Genomic DNA, 13,913 nt, shown 5'->3' with positions numbered 1-13,913 from the left:
GTACTCACCGAGCAGAGGAAATCTCTCGTTTTGTTGGAGTTTGCTGTAAGTTTCACGCTGTGGAACTGCACAGATATAAAAACAGTCCAACATGGACTAGTCAGCTGAAGGTAATCAATTTCATTTCATTTATTTAGGGCTAAGATAGTATTTTGTTACTAACCTTCACACTTTAAGTGAGTGTGGTGTAGATCAAGTCTCTCCACCACTGCAGACAAAATCAAGAATAGGACAACACAACTGGTTTTTTTGGATTTCTATGTTGTTTGAGTTGGCTTGGTGGCAAGCATGACCTGAACCACTTCAAATAATCTCACAGAGCAGGGTTCACAATTTTGGGAAGTTTGTCTCCCCAGCTATCCCGGAATAATTCGATGTACGTAATTCCTACCTTTTGAGTAACTCAGTCGGATGAGGCTCTGAAACACCTTGTGTGGGATATCAAATACCTGAGAAAGGAAAGATTCTCAATTAGTAATGCCTAAAAAATATTATTTAGTCTACAGAAGATGAACCTTTTTGTTCTTTTACATTAACAAGCTCGACTGAGGTTAGTTATTGCCTTTTAGACGGACTTTTAGTGTGTATGCTATGATTCCAGACATAATGGCACAAGTATCAGGCAAAGCAGCAAGAATGACATTTATATATCCGTGAGGGAAATCCCTGCTATGCTGCTTTTTCAATTATGCTCAGGCTCTTGCACTTACAATTGTATACATCTTATGTATCGACCACAATAATGGAATGTTTTACATTTAGTTGTTGGGAAACTAAAAAACAAGTAAACTCACTGTAAAAGAGTTTAGCCTGAAAGGGGTAACCGTGTTCTAAGAAATTGAGGATATGCATACATAGAGAAATGACAAGTCGGGGGGAACAGGTCTGTTCCAAGTTCTTTGGCATTTCACCTTCAGTTTCATCGGATTTGATCCTTTTTCCCTTTCTTCTTCCCATGCCATTGTCCTCAAGACTTCCAGATCCAGAGGTTTCTCCCACGCAAAAGGCAGCCGCCAGGGATTCTGGTACAGCTAAAAAGGCAAAGACAAAGCTGTTAAACCAGCTTTTTATAAGCATATCACAGAGGGGTCAGCTGTATATTACGGTGTTTCTGGGCCCTGCAGGACTCAAGTGTGTCTGTTCTAAATTGCTCGTGCAATTATGTAACCATAACAAAATAAACCGCTCATTGTGATGGATTCCCAGGCTCAGGGCTGGATTGGCCATCCGACAGACGTGGCACTTTCCTTTGGGCCGACACAATTACACACAGGAGGGGGTGTCTCGGATTCCCGTAACCATATTATAACCGTATCTCCTCAAATACTGAGGAATTTCTACTCCTGTATCATTTAGAGCGTCCTGAAAACAGCACCAAACAGCACGCAAAGCCCTGCAGAGGGTGGTTCATTCGGATGAACGTATAATAAGCGGTTCCCTACTCTGCCTAAAGGATATTTACTCCAGGCGCTGCAAGAAAATAGCTATGAGAATCATTAAAGATCAAAACCACCCAGGTCACACCGTTTTCTCCCTGTTGAGGTCGAGAAGAAAGTACTTTCTGCATGAATAATTTTAGTAGGCCTGTTTGAGCTAAAATGCAAGGGCCAATTTTTTTTGTCCCAATCCAGCGTAGCCCAGGATAGAGCAATCACTTATATGCTACTTAATAAGAACATGTGTACATAATTTATTAGAAAGTGGGTCACTTCACAGCAGTATTAGTAAAATGCTGATCCCTTTAATTCACAAAAAGAAAATCAAACAATGTGGCAGCTATTTAATGTGATAAAAAAAAAAAAATAATTTGCAATTCCTCACACGCATCAGGTGTTCTGCGGACCTCCAGCTGCAGTGAACACAAACCACATAAATGACTTAAACTCACCAACGTGTGTATGAGATGTTTTGGGGAGTCAAAGTGTTGCCTGAGGAAGGAGTGGGGGAAACAGTCCTCACAAGCAAAGCACACATAAATAGGTTCCTCCTGAAGCTGAGTGCTGATACACGTCACAACCAGGGGTACACCTAAACAAACAAATAAGAAATATTATATTTTTCACTTTAGCGCCTTAAAATAGGACAATGATAACAAGAGGATCCACTCACCAATAACTGGTTGATTTTGCCCCGAGCGCTTTTTGAGGTACTCAAGGTATAAACCCAGATTGATTTTCGATCCTAACGTAAAAGGAAAGAGGGTTAGGAGATTCAATAGCAATTTTCCTTAGGTTAGAGCAGGAGTGAACATCAACTCGAACTTTCCAAGATGGATGCCAATTTTTGGCTTACTGTGTGAACATAAATCAGTTCTATATTTATAGGTTTATATTTTTAAATAGCTGGCAGACCTTTTGACCAATATAGTTTCAAACTGATTCAAAGTGTTGCAGCATGTTGTAACAGGAGAAAAGTGTACCTTGGAAATAAGCATCAACACCTGTAAGAAAAGAGGGATATTGTCATTTCTCATTTAATTGAGCCTAACACAACACCATTATATGAGAAATGAGAGGAAAGTACACGATACCTTCACCAAAGAGTTTAGTGAACATCTAGGGAAAAACATTAGGGACAGATCTTAGAGAGTATATAATGTCACACTGTGTAGCGCATCATGTATAATCACAAAGGACTTGTAGGAAGCTATGAAAATGTTGATATACCTCTTTGTGTATCGACTCTGACAAATGTGAGGAATAATGACCTATATGGTCAAAGCTCATACTGCAGTTCTGCCACAAGGGAGAAACAAAAAATAAATACACAAAGTTCACCAAACAAACTTGTGTTCTTAATGTTCCCTCCAACATAAATAATATTAGGTACAGTAATGATATCCGGGTCATTGTAGTGAAATTTATAATTTATCACCTGACAGCGTAGTTCGTACGATAATGCTGCTGACGGCACCGATGCAGCGCGATACACTGCAAAGACAAAAACATAGCATTGAGTTGTTAATTCCACATTCTTAACTGTAAAAACATGTTGAATAGAATATCTGTGATTTGCTTTTTAAAAGAAGAAATACAATACACCGTCTCTTCTTCTGGAATGTCTGGCTAATTTTTTTTATTTTAGCAGTTTAAAAATACTGGAGTTTAGTTGACATTTCACATTATCACAAACAGTGTATGACCAACAGCTTAAATGGCCTAACTAGTTCATACTGATAATACACACCCAGCTTGTTCCCTGGTTTGACACTTGTAATCAAGCCGCTCTCATTGTTTTCCTTCCTGATGGATTCCAGTGCCTTCAATGCTACAAGCCACCAAAGGATCAATTAGTAAAACATAATACTGGGTTTAACTGAAGGTCTAGTTCATTCAGAGGAATACGACAAACTGAGGCATGAAAAATAAAAACCAACCTTGTGCATAACTAGCAAAATTCACCGATGTGAATTTGGCAGGCTCCAGGCTCACTTGCTGTAAGAAAAAGTCATACGGTTTTACATTAATATGGACAAAAGCATACATTTGGGACACCTGCACTAGTGACTTTGTGAACCATATTACCTTCATATCAGTGTTTGAAGTACTGTGAATTTCCTCCGTCTGCTTTGCAAAATTGAGCAACGTGGGGGCAAACTTGTTGTAATCCACGTAGGATTCCTTTGCCAGCAAAGTAGACGGATGCCACGCTCTCTGCACAGATGATATGTGAATCACACAAATGCTCCATAAGAAATTATGCATATTTTTTTTCCAAACTTCAAAACACTTAGATCTAGCCAAGAAGACATCAGTTCAGTTCAAGTTTAGTGTCATATGCATATTAGTACGAAGTACCACAGCAATGAAATACAATGTGCCTTAGCACTCTCTCACCACCAATCAATAACAATTTTTAATTTTTTCCAATCGAGCTAATTGCCTTATTGTCAATGACACAGATTCCATTATTCCCTCACAGACGCACCATCTGAATGACCTACATCCTGGATAAAACCTAGCGTTGTAGATATTCCCTGTGTCTCTGGGATTGTGTGTTTTTTTTTTTAAATACTCTCTTTTAATGTCAAAGCTACTTACAAAGTAACAAAAGATGTGGTCAAAGCTCAGGACATGTTTGATGATCATGTGGGCGGCCAAAGGTAGGTTGCAGAGCGTGCAGAGGTAGTATCTCTTCTCCGTCGGCCCAACACAAATGCATTCAACAAGGTGCTGCATACCTACAAGACCATGACCAGAGAAGACCGAAAAGGGAAAGAAGTTCAAAAAGAAAGATGAGGAAGGCCAACAATGTAGTTAACTTTGCAGCGTATGCATGTGAATTTCATCTCGTTCTTCCTAGGATCATTAATTTTGTTGAATTGGTATTATACGATTATCTCTGTAGAGTAGCGACAAGGTAATCCCATAACAAAACATTTCTCTAAATTATTACAATTATTCTATGAGACAAAATAAACGTTGCCCTTTTGGTCTTGTTTTTCATGCCCTTCCTGTTCTCCGTACTAAGCACATTTCATTACCAGCAGAATTTGCAGAAGCGTTTTGTGAGGCATTTACTGACCAAGAAGTGGATGCTTCCTGTTGCGGTCTCTTTGGTATGTTTGTATCATTGTCCTCTTTGGCTTGGTAACTAGAGGTGGGGAGATTGCAGCGATGAAACATGGACTAAAAGGATAATAAATCAAAATAAATGTAACATATGCAGATAAACAGTATCATTACAAGTAGAAGAAACAACGAGCTGCTGATTTGATTATATGTAACACCCTGATAAAGCAATGCTTTTGTATAGGGGTATTAGATGGGTAGGGTCTTAAGTGTATATTAAACTCCAATATCTGGACAAGCAGAAATGAAGAGTCCTGAGAAAAATTTACAGACACACCTTCAAGCAGCTTGAGAAGCTTGTCATTTTCACCGAGAGTGTGCATCACTGCAAAGTAGGATAAGATCATTTTCATTAAACATACAATTTAATAGAATTTTGCACAGGGAAATCTTAGAATTGCCTACCTTCAGTGTAGGTACTTCTTTCAAGCCTATTCAACAGATCTTCAGGTAAATCCAACAACTGCAGAGATAAAAATAAGGAAAACAGGCTTTCACCCCACCAATACAAATATTGCAACACAGTCTCTTTACACAGTAGAAAATATGCCTGCTGGAGTCAAAAATGACACTATTAGAGCAGTGAGACTGAAACAAACTGACTGAACTAAAATTGTGGGCTGGAAAACCAAAACAATGAGCTTAAAGAAAATGTGAAGTTCCATAGAGCCGAGAGGAACCGCAGAGTTGGGCGTTTATTCTTTGTGGGTTTTGAGTTTGAGTTTAGTTTATTTATAAAAAGGGGACAGCGCAAATTAATAAAACACATGATTTCCCATGGGTTAAAAAAGCCAGAATTAGCCAAAAGGCTATTTTTCATCTGTAGTCCCCTGCCTTCGATGTTAAAAAAGGCTTTTTAAAATACAAAGAAACAAAAAACACAAGCAAACAAGACTTAGCACAAAGCATCACAAAAACCGTTAACAACAAAACAGAGCTCAACACACAACGTAGCACAAAACAAGACAACACAAAAGCAGAAGGATGTACAACAAAGCAAAACAACAGGGTATAAAGTTTTCACTTCGAGCGACCCCTTTCACATACAAGTAGTTATGTGATCCATTGTTGATATAAAATTATGAAATACAGCTGCTTTCATGTTTCAATATTCATTCCAAAATTATGATTCCAGACCTCCAGGTACAAACCTGTAGTTGTCCGTGCCCCCTCTTTTTCACTTCCTTCATGACCTGAGGTCTGAGAAAGATTCTTGAATCCATGATGGGTATCCAGCCGAAATTCAGCATGTTGGGGTTTGTGTAGTTCTAAAATACAAAATACTAATTAAAATGTGGTTCCATATGTTGAGCGTTGGTTCATTTTTATGATGTTCAGCACTTACAAAGTAGTTTCTGAAATGGTCACTAGAAGAGAGGTGGTGTATAATCATGTCTGGTGGACGCTTTTCCCCACAGGCATGGCACAGGTAAAAATGTGTGTCTGTCTCTGGACTGAAACACAGAGTCATCAGAGACAAGCCTGGAAGAAAGTACATTTAAAACAGAATAATTACTTCAAACGTAACTCATCTTCTACATCTTTGATATCTGGAAATGGATCGAGGAGAATTCACAGATGACCGATTCAGATGTCTTCAGATTAGATGCAGTTTTATTCAGATAGATAACACGCACAGTCGAGTGGGAGAAACCGTCTCACACACAGATCAGGCACAGACCAGTTTCTCACTGAACACCAAGTTAACAGACTCCTTTATACTGTTTGGTCTCACATCTGGAGAACCAGTTGTCAATCACATAATCATAACAACTTAGGGCCACATCCTTAGGTGGTCTCTGATGTTGGTTAGACCTCCTCTAAAAAGGTCACAGGTGAAGATTACATATCTTGTTTTTCAGCTCCCTGCACAAAACATAATAAATGACACCTGGAGAATATTAGTCCTCATAGCATCCGATACGGTCATGGTGTCATACCCAGATGTTTCCCATGATCATCACCACTCGGGTCCCTCACATCAACATCAGTTGGAACGTGAGGTTCACACACATAATAACCCTATATAATATATTGTAGAAGATATCTTTGAAAGCATGCAGACTTAATGTTCAACCTATCAATCTTCAGCAGTAATATACATTCTGTCACAGGTTTACATTTGATTTAAAGAGAACAATCCTATAGGTCCATGTCCATCTGATGCCGGATACATTGCTTGAAGCTACAAATTATGTAAATTTTTATGAGCCATCAACTAAAAAAATATTATTAGTTAGACAAATATTTAGTCATGAAGACAAGCACAGAGAATAATGTGTCCTTTTTCCCTTCAGCTATGATAATAACTTATATAATACTGTGTCAGCATAGATTTCTAGTTTGTTAAATAAAAGACTGTGCTTTAAAAAGGTAGAGTATACAATATAATTACCGGTATGTTGCCGCAGTAATATAGAAGCAAAGATTCAGTTAGACTAAAATTGAACAGAAATTTTACTGCCATGTCAATCAGGTGCACAATGTTGCCCTATTTCTCATATTGCGGTCAATCATTCTAACTCTGCAACATTAGAGTGGTTGGTCTCCTGCTGGGATGCATGAGAAAAAAAGCATACAAGCATACTCAAATACACTTTACTAACCTATGACAGGTTGTTTGATGCCATGCCTGGCACGTGGATGGATCATAACAAGGTAGGGAAAGAAGCCTGTAGAGTATACATAACCATGGAAGAAAAGAGGATTACGCTTGAGCTACTCAGGACAGCCCACATTACTTAAATCTTAACTTTAAATAAATGGGTCCAGTGATGTACATTGGCCACATATGACAATGTGACATTCAAATTTGTTAATTTTTGCATATTATGCGTTTTAACCTTCTCAGTCTAAATAATAGGCCAAAAGGTATATGAATGCTTACAACAACCTAAGTTATACACTATATAAAAGAAGTGGATGTAGCCACCGTTAGGGGTGGGAATCACAGGGTACCTCACGATACCATACAAGGCTCACGATACCGATAATATCACGATACAGCAATTCTGCAATAATCAATATATTGCTAGACAATCCTATAATGATACATCACGATATTATAATAATAAGATTCATTAACGAATCCAGGTATTTTGCTAGAACCCATCGTTAGGGGTAATGTGCAAAACAATGCAGCAATGTGGGCAAGGAAGAAGAAGGCCATTAGCAAGGAAAAAAAATCAATGTGAACGATGCAGGTTTCAATATTTACAACAATAACAAAAAAAGAAATCACTGAACAACACTGAATGTAAACAGGAGTTTTGTTTACAAGCACTAAACAGGGTGCGAAGAAGCATGCTTACCAAGACCCCTGAATGTATCTAAAGAAGTGAACAAGTAAGAAAAAAAAGAAGAAGATTAGTATTAATTCTGTCAGGTCCATTAAATTCAAGAACACAGACAATAAAAATGCTTTAGGAAATTTTATTGAATAAATTACGAATTAAATTAGGCAGTATGGCTCTGTTCACAGGAGTCCCCTGACCTTTCATGAGTACCATGCAAAAGCAGAGAATCAGGGGACAGCAGCAGCAGCAGCATTAGGGGACGCTCACACAGGTTAAGACTGGGAGAGCTAAACTATTCCCCCATATGAACAGAGCAGCGATGACACAGAAGCAAATGCCACGTTATAAACGACAAGGTGGAGCAGGGGAGGAGGTGGGTAGCATAGATGTGAGCAACAAGCAGTTAGGAGCAAACTAAAGCAGCTGAAGTAGGGCGCCCTGTTTGAGTGTAGCCATTTATCAGCGAGGGGAGTTGACCAGCTGATGCGCTAACGCAGATCAGCTGTTGCAGCTCAGCGGATGCGACCGTGTTGTTGGCCAATAATGGTTAGCAGCGTCTTGACTACTTGGCCTGCCAGAACTGACGCTGACACTCCATTAACTTGACATAATCTGAGGAACAAGTTTCCGACACACGTTTTGCGTATTAGGACACCCATGGAGGCGAAGCCATGCACATTAATGCCAGTGGTTTCAGTATATTCCAGTGATCAACAGGTGATGCTAAAGAGGGTTGATAGCATTTTATCGAATCTGAATCCTTTGCCAAACAAACAGGAAAGGAGAAGAAGCAGGCTTACCCCGACCCTTGAACGTATCTAAAAAGAAATAGGAAGGGGGATAAAAAAAGATTAATTGAATAGAAATAATTTTGAGTAACACGTTTCCTCATGCAGGAAACAAGAAATAGAAATATGAATTACCTTTCTGGAAGACTTCTGCCATTTTCTGTTGGTAAAGAACAGAGGAAACATGCAGAGGTGGTTAATTATTGCGGAGGCAAATGTAGCAAATGAAATATGGAGACTGCCTTATGATACAGAACAACTGCACTAACTGAGTCAAACACAGAACTGGTCTTTTCTCGCCAATGGCTTCCACTTTTAACTAAACAGTTAGCCAGCTTACTTCTAAAGAAGTTCATGAGACAGATCTACAGACATATCTAGACAGAAGTATTGATCTAAAGCCTGGAGAAGTACTTTTCCTTTGTGTTCTATTTTGCATAACACCACATGACAATCTTGGCCATGATGTAAAAGCATGGGGTGCAAGCGAAAGTCTAACCGACGGAGGAAGTGGCAGAATGCCTGATGAGGTAGAAAAAAAAAAAAAAAAGCTAAACTTGTTCCACTAGATAAGCAAAAAGGATTTTGTGATTTTTATTTTTTTCACACTATAAAATGTAATGTTAAGTGCTCATTTAGCTAGTCTTTCCCACATGCTTATGCAGTGACTCTTGTTTGCAGGCAATAAAAAAGTATTCCCAGGAATTAGGGACAAAGACAGATATTGTGTTGAGTATTTCAGTACTATCATCTCACCAACACTAGACCGCATTAGGTTTTCTGATTGCCACGACAGTTTGCCTGTTCTACATAGGTTGTTTACCAACAGGCCAATGACATGCAGTCAAAGGTCCCATATTATGCTCACTTTAAGGTATACATGTATTTTTGGGTTTGTACTAGAATATGTTTACATGCTTTAATGTTCAAAAACTGTATTTTCTCATACTGTCTGAATGTATCTGTATTCACCCTGTCTGAAGCGCTCCATTTTGGCGCCTGTCTCTTTAAGAAAATTGGAAACTTCCTTCCTCATCAAAACCCTTGTGTTTAATTTGGTTGGTGAATAGTGCAGAGTGGGAATTGTGTCCAGAAAATACTCTGAGAATAACCAGGTTAAGTGCTCACCTGTCGATGTAGGCTTGAGTGCACATGTTTCTTCAAATCAAACACCTTGTTGTATTTGGTGAGGCAGACCTAGAAGACAACAAAAGTGCATCAGCATTGTGAAACAGAATAAGGGACATTTGTGGATAAATACTATCCACAAATCTTGGCTCATGTAAACAAATGTTCTTCCAGTCCTCACTTCAAAAGGAATAAATGTTTGTTGATTTGGTACGAAACCTCCACCAGTATAACCAATAGCCTTACAATTGTATTTATTATTTTGTTTAGGAAACCCAATGTCCAGTGAAACCATAGGCCCATCACAGTAGAGTGTTGCTACCCGGGTCAGGTACAAACAAATATTTACGAATATTACTTGACATGGTGCTTTAAAATTCTTTTTAGTGAAAATATAGTGTAAATATAAATAAAAAGGGTTAACCTACTGTCTGGGTTGGGCTACATTTTGTTCAGTGCTGGGGCTTGTTATTTAGCCTAAGTGACAACACAGTCTCACATTGCCAGACCTATCTACATGAACAACGCATGAACAGAACCCATCAGGTCAGGGTTAGGCTATTCAGGCAATAATATTAATGCAACACAAACTCAGTGCTTGACTTTACATTAACCGCATCATGCTCAGGTCTGATTCACACACACACACACACACACACACACACACACACACACACACACACACACACACACACACACACACACACACACACACACACACACACACACACACACACACACACACACACACACACACACACACACACACAAAATTGCCGGTCAGATTGGGATCAGTTATTATTCGCTCAGACTCGGGTTGAAACATATGCAGCCCAAACAGCACTCTACATCACAGCATGGGGAGAGAAAGTATGGTGGAAGGCAGGTTGGTTGTCCTGGACTATTATTTTGGCTTGACAGTTTGATCTACCCTGCCTCTACTCAAAAGCTAAAATTAGTAAGCTAACCATGCATACTGCAGCAAAAGAACACAGCTGTGTTGCAACATTACCACATCTGAACACAGAGTTACATCCATTGAGTTCAAAAGTTCAAACACAACAGAAGTCCGTGAACAACCAATTCAAAATCCAACAATCAAATGTATTTGTCACATTTAACGAGGTACAATTGTAAATGTAAAATTCTGCTCTTTCTGAGCATCTGTGCTGGCCTGGTGTATCCAGTATCTTCTACCCACTATTCAACAGGGAGAACCAACCACTCTCTGCAAGGCCTTGCGGTCCTGTTCGGTGCAGTTTCCATAGCAGCTCCCAGTCATTCGCACAGCACGCGAGTCTCTTGAACCTGCCCCGGTAATTTCCGTCTCACATCGTTAAACAATGATGGGTAAGAATGAATATGCCGATATAACAATAGGATAAAGTAGCAAGAGAGGAAGGGAGGGGGGAAAGTGGGTTTTGCTGGGCTTTCAAATGGCTTTCAGTCTCAGGCCAGTAAATGAAAAAAAAGGTATTAATGTGGAAATGTGACTTTCAAATGTATTCACTTTAGAATTTTAGGCTCCACAGCGCTGTGGAGTAAGGTCCGTCAATGTGAGACTAGGGTGGAGCTGACAGCTATGCTGCTCTGATTCTTCTGACTATTGTTTTAAGATGTCTCCCGTGAGTATCTCAACTTCACGGAAGTGTGATACTAAGTTGCTGGAGTACCCACTTGAAGGCACTTTGTTTTGGCATTGTTGGGCAAAAATTCGATAATAATCTTTCAGTATATTGTAATTCAAGTGTTCCGAGAGAAAACTTGGCGTCTGCACCTCCTCTTGGCTCGGTTTCCAGACTTTAGATAATCTAGCCTTGACGGCTCATTTCAGAGAAAGAGTTCCTATTGTTTTTTCTGTGCATGCACTGCCTGGGCGGCAAAGAGGGGAGAGAGATGAGCTTGAGGAAGAGATCTCACTCTACTCAAATTCTGGCAGTTTTTGAATAAAAATAATTACATTTAATTATTCTGACTTTGATGTATACATTTGCAAAATTACGTTCATTTCTTGCACTAGAGTTGACAATACTACAGTTGATTGCTGTCCAATTGGCAATGCTCTAGTTACAGAGGGCTGGAAGTTTCATTTTTAATGGGCAACGTGCAGGTTGAATTTATAACTGAATTAATACTTAATGTTGTCTGAAGAAGTCTTTTAAAAACACATATGTAGAAATTGCTATGTTACACAAAAGCTAAAACAGAAATTTTGATGAAAATGTGGCCATTTTAAGCTAGGCCACCACCATCAAAGTTTTCACCTGAATCTGGCAAGGGCAGGACTGGAGGACCAAGGGCTAGCACTAGCAGAAATTCCATGTATCGAAAACAAGCTCTTAGCAGAGTAAGTCTTACTTTTATTTCTTTTAACTCTTAAATTTTGCGGATTTCATAATGTTTTAGTCTAATAATTTCAGAATAGAGAAGTGATTCGAGCGTGTACGTATTGGGCAGTCCACCATCTAACTAGTAACATACATGTTAGCTTGGCTATTGCATCAGCAAACATTTGGTAGCTGATGATTTGATGACATGAGTAGCTAAAATTGCATGTGAAACCATTCCGTCATCTGGATTAAAAATGCGCTGACTGCAAGTGCCTATCAGGGCTTCTGTATAATAATAATAAAGAGAGAGAGAGAGAGAGAGAGAGAGAGAGAGAGAGAGAGAGAGAGAGAGAGAGAGAAAGAAAGAAAGAAAGAGAGAGCGCGCTTTAGTACAGGTCTTCGTAATGGTCTGCCTTCGGACATCAATGTAGCAGTTTGCACAAAGCTATAGCTATGAGCTGTTGGCAGGCAGCTAACCCAACACCCCAGTTTCCCCCACATTTCAATTCAGACCATTCTCCCGCCCGATTTTGTGTCCAGTTGGTACTAAGCTTGTATCCTATTTTTGTGTGCGATTTTGAACCTCTGTGTTTTCAGATTTCGGCAGAGAGTGCAGCCACTAATGAAGGGATAGATGCACCTAGCACTGTAGATTTTGAAGATACAGAGGGCTTCTCTCTACAGGATCCTGGACCATTAGTGCTTCATCGTGGGTCACAGTGCAACATCAAATGTCTGCAACGTTCATCAGGTAGTGTAACTTCTATCTATAATTAGCTGTATATGACACATAACCATTTACAAATTACTTCTAATGGTAGAAAGAAGACATTTCATACTGGACTGTATTAGGTTGTGCATGTGTTGTGTGGCCTGCACAGCGTGTGGCTATCAGCGTTACTGGCAGACTCAAAATATGCTGCACCGAAACATGCCTATATAAGCTGAAACTTCTGACCCTACCCTTTGGTTACGACCAATAAACTCATTCATTCATTCATGCCAGCCTGCAATCTTCTACTCAGCGGTGCCATTCACTTTTCGGGCTGCATGGCTACTCATGATGTATTATTTCATGTTTCTGCTCTGGAACAGGTCTACAAAAAGCACGGGATACTGTGGCCAAGGAGAAGGCTTGCGAGGACCTGAAGCTATGGAGACCCGCCATCATCAACCATTTATACCGGACTGCGTCTTCCACCCCAAATGGCGATCCCGATAAGATGGAGGCCAAGTGGCAGAGCATGCTGAACCATGTTCAGCTACACAGCTACTCTTCATTTCCGCAATGTGCACACCCACCTCTGGAAGGAGAGGGAAGAAACAAGAAGTGGCTGGAACCACATACAATAGAGTGGACAATTGGGCCCAGAGGTCAAATTTTCATTGTGTGTGTCAAAGATTTGTTTGAGTATGCTACCATTTGCCTTAGAGATGTCACGGATAACCAATTGTAGAGGAAGATCGACAAATTCTGCAGGTCCCATCACGTCTGAATTATATATTTATTCATGATAAAAGTAAAACAAATGTGAACTAAAGGTAATCATGTCTTGTCAGTGTTTGTGATGATGATGATGATGATGATGATGATGATGATGATGATGATAATATACACTGTTTTATACAGGATCAACAGCTGCGATAAAGTTGAAAAGTGTTGCTTCCAGAAAGGCCCCGCTGAAGGATATTCGACAGTTCTCACCGGAACACCAAACATTTTCCTTTGAGGAGTTACATTCTTTAATCCTGCTCTTTGCGCCAAAGCACACCGGCTTCTCTTTTCTTGGAATGTTCAGC

General features: G+C 39.6%; 1 protein-coding gene across 5 annotated transcripts in view; it reads right to left on the bottom strand.

The window, feature by feature from the left end:
• LOC120571276 overlaps positions 1 to 13,913 on the bottom strand; it is a 40,375-nt gene that overhangs the window by 21,700 nt on the left and 4,762 nt on the right. For 4 of the 5 annotated variants that reach the window (XM_039820132.1, XM_039820134.1, XM_039820133.1 and 1 more), the window contains exons 2-25: positions 9,784 to 9,852; positions 8,791 to 8,815; positions 8,668 to 8,685; positions 7,883 to 7,900; positions 7,178 to 7,243; positions 5,917 to 6,053; positions 5,723 to 5,839; positions 4,977 to 5,034; positions 4,849 to 4,896; positions 4,525 to 4,593; positions 4,041 to 4,180; positions 3,525 to 3,653; positions 3,377 to 3,434; positions 3,187 to 3,267; positions 2,875 to 2,930; positions 2,667 to 2,735; positions 2,531 to 2,555; positions 2,420 to 2,440; positions 2,110 to 2,181; positions 1,889 to 2,028; positions 912 to 1,031; positions 392 to 449; positions 164 to 208; positions 9 to 65 (exon numbers count right to left, since the gene is read on the bottom strand). In XM_039820132.1, the coding sequence (XP_039676066.1) occupies positions 9 to 65; positions 164 to 208; positions 392 to 449; positions 912 to 1,031; positions 1,889 to 2,028; positions 2,110 to 2,181; positions 2,420 to 2,440; positions 2,531 to 2,555; positions 2,667 to 2,735; positions 2,875 to 2,930; positions 3,187 to 3,267; positions 3,377 to 3,434; positions 3,525 to 3,653; positions 4,041 to 4,180; positions 4,525 to 4,593; positions 4,849 to 4,896; positions 4,977 to 5,034; positions 5,723 to 5,839; positions 5,917 to 6,053; positions 7,178 to 7,243; positions 7,883 to 7,900; positions 8,668 to 8,685; positions 8,791 to 8,815; positions 9,784 to 9,852 (1,696 nt within the window). The remainder of the gene's footprint in view (positions 1 to 8; positions 66 to 163; positions 209 to 391; positions 450 to 911; positions 1,032 to 1,888; positions 2,029 to 2,109; positions 2,182 to 2,419; positions 2,441 to 2,530; positions 2,556 to 2,666; positions 2,736 to 2,874; positions 2,931 to 3,186; positions 3,268 to 3,376; positions 3,435 to 3,524; positions 3,654 to 4,040; positions 4,181 to 4,524; positions 4,594 to 4,848; positions 4,897 to 4,976; positions 5,035 to 5,722; positions 5,840 to 5,916; positions 6,054 to 7,177; positions 7,244 to 7,882; positions 7,901 to 8,667; positions 8,686 to 8,790; positions 8,816 to 9,783; positions 9,853 to 13,913) is intronic. The other variant, XM_039820135.1, reaches the window with a different exon arrangement.

Source organism: Perca fluviatilis, chromosome 13 (genome assembly GCF_010015445.1).
Source record: "Perca fluviatilis chromosome 13, GENO_Pfluv_1.0, whole genome shotgun sequence".
Classification (NCBI taxonomy): Eukaryota; Metazoa; Chordata; class Actinopteri; order Perciformes; family Percidae; genus Perca; species Perca fluviatilis.
This window is presented reverse-complemented; position numbering and strand designations above follow the sequence as displayed.